At 41.2% G+C, this 6,899-nt stretch overlaps 1 protein-coding gene across 4 annotated transcripts; it reads left to right on the forward strand.

The window, feature by feature from the left end:
* The first annotated feature begins 23 nt into the window (after window positions 1-23).
* Window positions 24-5,959, forward strand: LOC106579109 (uncharacterized). Of its 4 annotated transcripts, none has more exons than XM_082961725.1 (10): window positions 24-318; window positions 1,754-1,907; window positions 2,114-2,229; window positions 2,339-2,364; window positions 2,549-2,686; window positions 4,547-4,656; window positions 4,764-4,859; window positions 4,945-5,073; window positions 5,303-5,377; window positions 5,504-5,959. In XM_082961725.1, exons 2-8 carry the CDS (start codon window positions 1,853-1,855, stop codon window positions 4,950-4,952), a joined length of 549 nt encoding a protein of 182 aa, XP_082817851.1. In that variant the 5' UTR covers window positions 24-318; window positions 1,754-1,852; the 3' UTR covers window positions 4,953-5,073; window positions 5,303-5,377; window positions 5,504-5,959. The 4 variants fall into 4 exon arrangements, with proteins under 4 accessions (XP_082817851.1, XP_082817850.1, XP_082817857.1 ...); XM_082961724.1 differs by having other exon boundaries at window positions 30-1,676; window positions 1,837-1,907; XM_082961731.1 differs by having other exon boundaries at window positions 32-1,680; window positions 1,837-1,907.
* Window positions 5,960-6,899: the final 940 nt, after the last annotated feature.

Raw genomic sequence — 6,899 nt, forward strand, 5'->3', positions numbered from 1 at the left:
CCTATCAGATCCAAAGTCTACCACGGAACTTGGGAATGACAGTTAGTGTTGACCAAAGAAGACCGTGATAAAGCTGACTAGTTTGTAGGTTTTGAAAGGCGGTTTGATGCTGTCAAACGAGACCAAAAAATGACTATTTTGATAAAAATCTAAAACGGTTAGTGTTCTGCTGGATACCAGAGACACCTTGTGGTAGATGTGAAGATTGCGTTTCTTATTTTCGATCAAGACGAAGTGGAACTTCAAGGGGAAAACTCACAGATGATCTGAAGTTCTTAAAAGTATTTGACATGGCTACAGAAACAGAATTCTTTACTGGTAATCATTCTTTGCGTCAATTATAGCACACTTCTTCCTCAATATAGGTTTTATATAGGCTTTAAGTCAGTGGCAACTGACCGCTAAGAACCCTGCAAACAAGAGCTGAGATTGGAAGTTTCATGCATTCACAAAACAATAACTGAAATAGTTTTTCGTCGTGCACTGCAGTTAGATGCTTTATAAATGTGAAGTTTCTTCAATATTAGCAGGGAACCCCGATTTTCCAAGGCAATGTTTTATTTTTGCTTGATTTGGACTGAAATAGGTGCCGGTGTTGTGCCTAAAATCTCCCCCTTCCCAGAATTCTCCCCCCATTTCGCGTGAACGCGCACACACTCAATTCTTCATTGCTGCGACTTGCTTGCTTGTTTGGGTTTCTGCTCTTCACTCTGTTGTCAGGTTAGCCTAAATTTCACAGATTTTAGTAGCAGAAAGCATTTTTTTATTTGTATCCTTCAAGGAAGCTGTCAATGATCACGTTAGGCTGTGTTTCATTTAAATATTTTATGTCGGTTTGATCGCGGGGGAGGCACTAGTAATGTCTACAGTTTTCGGTTTGGCTATTTGTTTCAAGTGTATTAGTCTATAAATAAATCTCTGCCAAAATTCGTCATCTCCCATTATTTGACTAGTAGTTGTTGTGAAATGTTTATTGCTTGCCTATATTTTACTCCCTACTCTATGTTTAATATAACACATACATTAATTGCTCATTTCGATTGCCTATCCTGACGAAGTTTGTTCTCTAGAAAGTATTTGACTCTAACCACATAATTAAGGAAATTAGAAGGGGAGGGAGAATTTCGGCAGGCAAGAAAATAGCCTTGCCGAACCACCCTTCTAATTTCCTTAATTTTGTGGCTAGAGTCAAATACTTTCTGTGGATGGAGTAAAATATAGGCAAGCAATAAACATTTCAGAACAACTACTAGTCGAATAAGACATGGGAGAGATGATGAATTTTGGCAAAGATATTTATTTATAGACTAATACACTTGAAACAAATAGCCTAACCGAAAACTGCAGACATTACTAGTGCCTCCCCCGCGATCAAACCAACATAAAAAATAAAATAAAACGCAGCCTAACGTGATCAGAAATCTCTACTAGCAAGGAAGTCGCAGCAATGTAGAATTGAGCGTGTGCGCGTTCACGCGATGGGGGGGAATTCTGGCAGGGGGAGAGATTTTCGGCACAACACCTGTACTCAGCTCCGGTGAGATCCTTCCCAAATCTTCGAGTTAGTTCTGGGTTAACCGAGATTAATGTATCGCACCGGTATTCCGAAGATTCAAAATGTACTCAACGCTGGAGCTCGAGAAGTCTTGTGTTTCCAACACTACAATGCAGAACAAGTAGGTGTGGCAAACTTGAAAGAAGAGCTGTGTGTGTCAGGTGTCATGGAAGTGTCTGTTGTCTTCCTGTTGCACAGTGAGACTCTACCTCCTTTACACACCTGAATGATCCCACCGGAGGTTTTCCCAGCAGGCTTCATGTAACTGTTTACCTGTGCAGGTGCTGCTGGGCAGACATGGAGGACTGGCTGAGATTCTCAGTCTGTTACTGGCACGCCTTCTGTGGGACTGGTAATGAATGTTCACTAACACACATTGATTGCTTCAGGTCACTCTCATGTATGTATACTGTACATAGACTACAGAAACATTTGTACATTTAATCCAATAAAGCTTTGTCTCTTTCATCAAGAAAACAACCCCGATCTCTCATCATGGGTCTGTCACGATGACTTCATGTGATGTATTTGGTTTTCCTCCATTCGACCCACTACCAGGTGCTGACCCTTTTGGGTTCCAGACACTACACAGACCCTGGAATGAGGGTGCTACCCCCATGGAATGTGCCAAGAAGAGACTCCATGCAGCCTTTGAGTTCTTCACCAAACTTGGTGTGAGTGAACTTCCACCCAAATACTGTACCTTTAAAACTTTGTATTTTAGAATGTACAGCTTTAAAAATATATAGAAATCATATTGATTCATGTGTATGTTCTTTTCAGGTGAAGTACTACACCTTTCATGACAGGTAATTGTCACATTGTTCCTACAGTGTCAAATCAATTCATCTTCTTGGTAGTCGGTAGAGACATGGATAGAGTGGCCATTTATGCCTTAAAGAAGTTGCACCCAGCCAAGATGCTTGTTCTCTCACCCATGGTCATTGTATACTAACTGATCTATGTTACCCTCCTATCCATCCCGTTGTATAGGGACATGTCCCCTGAGGGAAGCACTCTGGAGGAGTCAAACAGCAACCTGGATGAGATGACAGACCTGGCCCTGCAGCTGCAGAATAGGACTGGGGTGAAGGTGCTGTGGGTCACCTGCAATCTGTTCGCTCACTCAAGGTCAGCTTTCCTCATCAACCTTGGTCATTTTTACACTCCAAAGGTTATTTTTACACTTCAAAGTGGAAGAGATGATAATCTGTTGTAGGATGTATAATAGAGGATACAGTGAGGGAAAAAAATATTTGATCCCCTGCTGATTTTGTACGTTTGCCCACTGACAAAGAAATGATCAGTCTATAATTTTAATGGTAGGTTTATTTGAACAGTGAGAGACAGTATAACAACAACAAAAAAATCCTGAAAAACGCATGGCAAAAATGTTATAAAATTATTTGCATTTTAATGAGGGAAATAAGTATTTGACCCCTCTGCAAAACACGACTTGTACTTAGTGGCAAAACCCTTGTTGGCAATCACAGAGGTCAGACGTTTCTTGTAGTTGACCACCAGGTTTGCACACATCTCAGGAGGGATTTTGTCCCACTCCTCTTTGCAGATCTTTTCGAAGTCATTAAGGTTTCGAGGCTGACGTTTGGCAACTCGAACCTTCAGCTCCCTCCACAGATTTCCTATGGGATTAAGGTCTGGAGGCTGGCTAGGCCACTCCAGGACCTTAATGTGCTTCTTCTTGAGCCACTACTTTGTTGCCTTGGCCGTGTGTTTTGGGTCATTGTCATGCTGGAATACCCATCCACGACCCATTTTCAATGCCCTGGCTGAGGGAAGGAGGTTCTCACACAAGATTTGACGATACATGGCCCCGTCCATCGTCCCTTTGATGCGGTGAAGTTGTCCTGTCCCCTTAGCAGAAAAACACCCCCAAAACATAATGTTTCCACCTCCATGTTTGACGGTGGGGATGGTGTTCTTGGGGTCATAGGCAGCATTCCTCCTCCTCCAAACACAGCGAGTTGAGTTGATGCCAAAGAGCTCCATTTTGGTCTCATCTGACCACAACACTTTCACCCAGTTGTCCTCTGAATCATTCAGATGTTCATTGGCAAACTTCAGACGGGCATGTATATGTGCCTTCTTGAGCAGGGGGACCTTGCGGGCGCTGCAGGATTTCAGTCCTTCACGGCGTAGTGTGTTACCAATTGTTTTCTTGGTGACTATGGTCCCAGCTGCCTTGAGATCATTGACAAGATCGTCCCGTGTAGTTCTGGCCTGATTCCTCACTGTTCTCATGATCATTGCAACTCCACAAGGTGAGATCTTGCATGGAGCCGCAGGCCGAGGGAGATTGACAGTTCTTTTGTGTTTCTTCCATTTGCGAATAATCGTACCAACTGTTGTCACCTTCTCACCAAGCTGCTTGGCGATGGTCTTGTAGCCCATTCCAGCCTTGTGTAGGTCTACAATCTTGTCCCTGACATCCTTGGAGAGCTCTTTGGTCTTGGCCATGGTGGAGAGTTTGGATTCTGATTGATTGCTTCTGTGGACAGGTGTCTTTTATACAGGTAACAAGCTGAGATTAGGAGCACTCCCTTTAAGACTGTGCTCCTAATCTCAGCTCGTTACCTGTATGAAAGACACCTGGGAGCCAGAAATCTTTCTGATTGAGAGGGGGTCAAATACTTATTTCCCTCATTAAAATGCAAATCAATTGTATAACATTTTTGACGTGCGTTTTTCTGGATTTTTGTTGTTGTTATTCTGTCTCTCACTGTTTAAATAAACCTACCATTAAAATTATAGACTGATAATTTCTTTGTCAGTGAGCAAACGTACAAAATCAGCAGGGGATCAAATACTTTTTTCCCTCACTGTATATGGTATATTATTGGCTATATGCATTGTTTTTCCACAATATTTATGTCTAATTGTCCAGATTTTGCGATGAAGCCATCTCTTTGCCATTCGTCTTGGAGCCTACATTTATTTTTAATGAATTTTTATTTATTGCCAATACCATAGGTACATGAATGGAGCAGCGACCAACCCTGATTGCCATGGTTTGGCCTATGCTGGGGCCCAGGTGAAGAATGGATTGGATGTAGCCAAGAAGCTGGGAGCAGAGAACTTTGGTGAGATGAGAGAAGAAATAATATCTCATAATTAACCACCATGATTTCACTGACCCTGTCTTTGCCACCACCTAACCTGGTGCATGTATTTTTGTCTCCTTGTGCAGTCTTCTGGGGCGGCAGGGAGGGTTTTCACTCAATACACAACACTGATGTTGGCGCTGAACTGAAACATATGGCAAACTTTTTCAAAATGGCTGTCAGTAAGTAGCTAGCACTGCGGTGTGTGTAATACATTGTTACCATAATAATGTGCCAACTTTTAACTGTCTGAACTTCGATGCTAAGGTACGTAGGGAGTCCACGGACCTGGAGGACCTGTTCATAGCCCACATCGGAGCCATGGACGCCTTCGCACGCGGCCTGAGGAACGCGGTCAGGATCATAGAGGAAGGAGTTATCACCAGCATGGGCAAGGTAATGAGGCATACTTTTCATTCATTAATTCGTTCACGTATTCACTTAATCACTGGGATGGTCAAGGTACTAAGACCATATATATTCATGCACTTAACCTTATTTTACCAGGTATGTTGGCATTGCAAGGAGACAAAATGTACTATCTGTGCTAAATAATTTTTATGTATTAGCTAGCTATGCTCAAACTATATAAGCTTTCCCACACAACATCACTGTCTTCTGACAGAGGCGCTACATGAGCTTCAGCCATGGGATTGGTCAGAAAGTAGAGGATGGCAGCGCCTCATTAGAGGAGCTGGAGGTGAGGTCACTAGTGGAATAACAATGTAGTACCATCTCTACAGCACTCATGTGTTTGTTACAACCATGTTGTTTCAATGTCTACCAAATCAGTATATTAATGGCAGTTTTTGTTGTTTATTCTCAGGACTTTGTCAAGCAAAATGGGGAGCCCAAAGTCACATCAGGCAAACAGGAGAAATATGAAACAGTCTTTAACCACTACCTGTGAAGACGTGGTGAAGACTTGTTTGACCATGAAACCCCTTGTCCTGAGTGGTATAGTGTCCATCCAGACCTTTCATAATCGTATTCTTACACAGTGTTATAGTTTCACGTGACTAACTATTATTACAGTTATAGTATAAATAATTAATCAGTGGTTGAGTCTTGTGAATGTGACTATTTTAATGCACACTCCTGTAATGTTGACATATGATTAGATTGTGAGGCCATCAATGGTAAAGACCAGAAATATGGATTTAATGGAGTATAAATTACATGGCATTTCAAATACTCAATTAATGAAGGAATTCATTAATTGATCACTGATTGATTGGTAGAGTTTTTCATAATGGAGTTGAATAAAAAGAAGCAAACCTTATTGTGTCAGTGCTTTGCATTACTATTATAGTTATTCAAATAAAAATATATATATAGTGTTGCTACTTAGCTTCTAATGTTAGAGTAACATTAAAAATCTCCGTGTAGGGGTCTTGGCAAAAATACTTTCAAAAAAACGTTATACAATATTTAATAAGGCTGCCCAACATAAACTAGGAAGCCCTCAGAAATAAAATACTTGTTTGTATTGATATCCTCACAATCCTACTTATCTACATAATCACCCCAAGGCAAAATACCTGTATGTAACACAATCCATAACAGAGTTATTTCCTATGTCTGGCAAAGAGTACTGACTGCGAACCAGTTTGGTAACTTCCTCCATTGTGTGAAATTGTAGACCGATAGACCCTTTTCCAGCATATGACACAGACAGCAAGGACAGCGCCATCTGCGCATTCAACAGAGCATACATTTACGTTTGTATTACTTATAAATAAAATAACTTTTTGGGGTTCTCATACGCTTACAACGATGTTTTGATTCTTGCTTGAACAGTCGCTAAGATTATTTGGTTGTGATCTTTGCAAAATAACTATTTTGGATGCAGCAGTTGTTAGCTAGAATGCTAACGCTCGTTGACATAGGCTGTAGTAAAAGCTAGCCAAAATAGCCATTTTACTGGTTGAAGTTGAAGTGTTTTTTAAGTATAATGCAGTTGATTTGCGATGATGACACAAGCATTATATTAAGCAAGACATTCATACAAGGCTTAAAATCCAATTATAACAAAAAGGTAGTATGAAATGCACTCATAATCAACATGTAAATATAGGCTTTTTCCCCTGTGTTCTATAAGAACTTCCCCTTGTTCTGCCATCAATTTACGCGCATCGCCCTCGTGTGGCAAACACAGAAACGGGTCTATAGACACCTTTCCAGTGACATCATATCATACTATCCTCTCTCAGCCAGCGCTC

The sequence above is a fragment of the Salmo salar genome, chromosome 02, assembly GCF_965601325.2.
Source record: "Salmo salar chromosome 02, fSalSal1, whole genome shotgun sequence".
NCBI classification, from domain to species: domain Eukaryota; kingdom Metazoa; phylum Chordata; class Actinopteri; order Salmoniformes; family Salmonidae; genus Salmo; species Salmo salar.

Excerpts from the sequence above, each read along its gene's own strand:
- LOC106579109 (XM_082961724.1), top strand. The coding sequence starts at position 1,618 with ATGTACTCAACGCTGGAGCTCGAGAAGTCTTGTGTTTCCAACACTACA. Across the intron at positions 1,677-1,836 it reads AACACTACAATGCAGAACAA|GTGCTGCTGGGCAGACATGG; the intron begins GTAGGTGTGGCA and ends TTACCTGTGCAG. Across the intron at positions 2,687-4,546 it reads AATCTGTTCGCTCACTCAAG|GTACATGAATGGAGCAGCGA; the intron begins GTCAGCTTTCCT and ends CCAATACCATAG.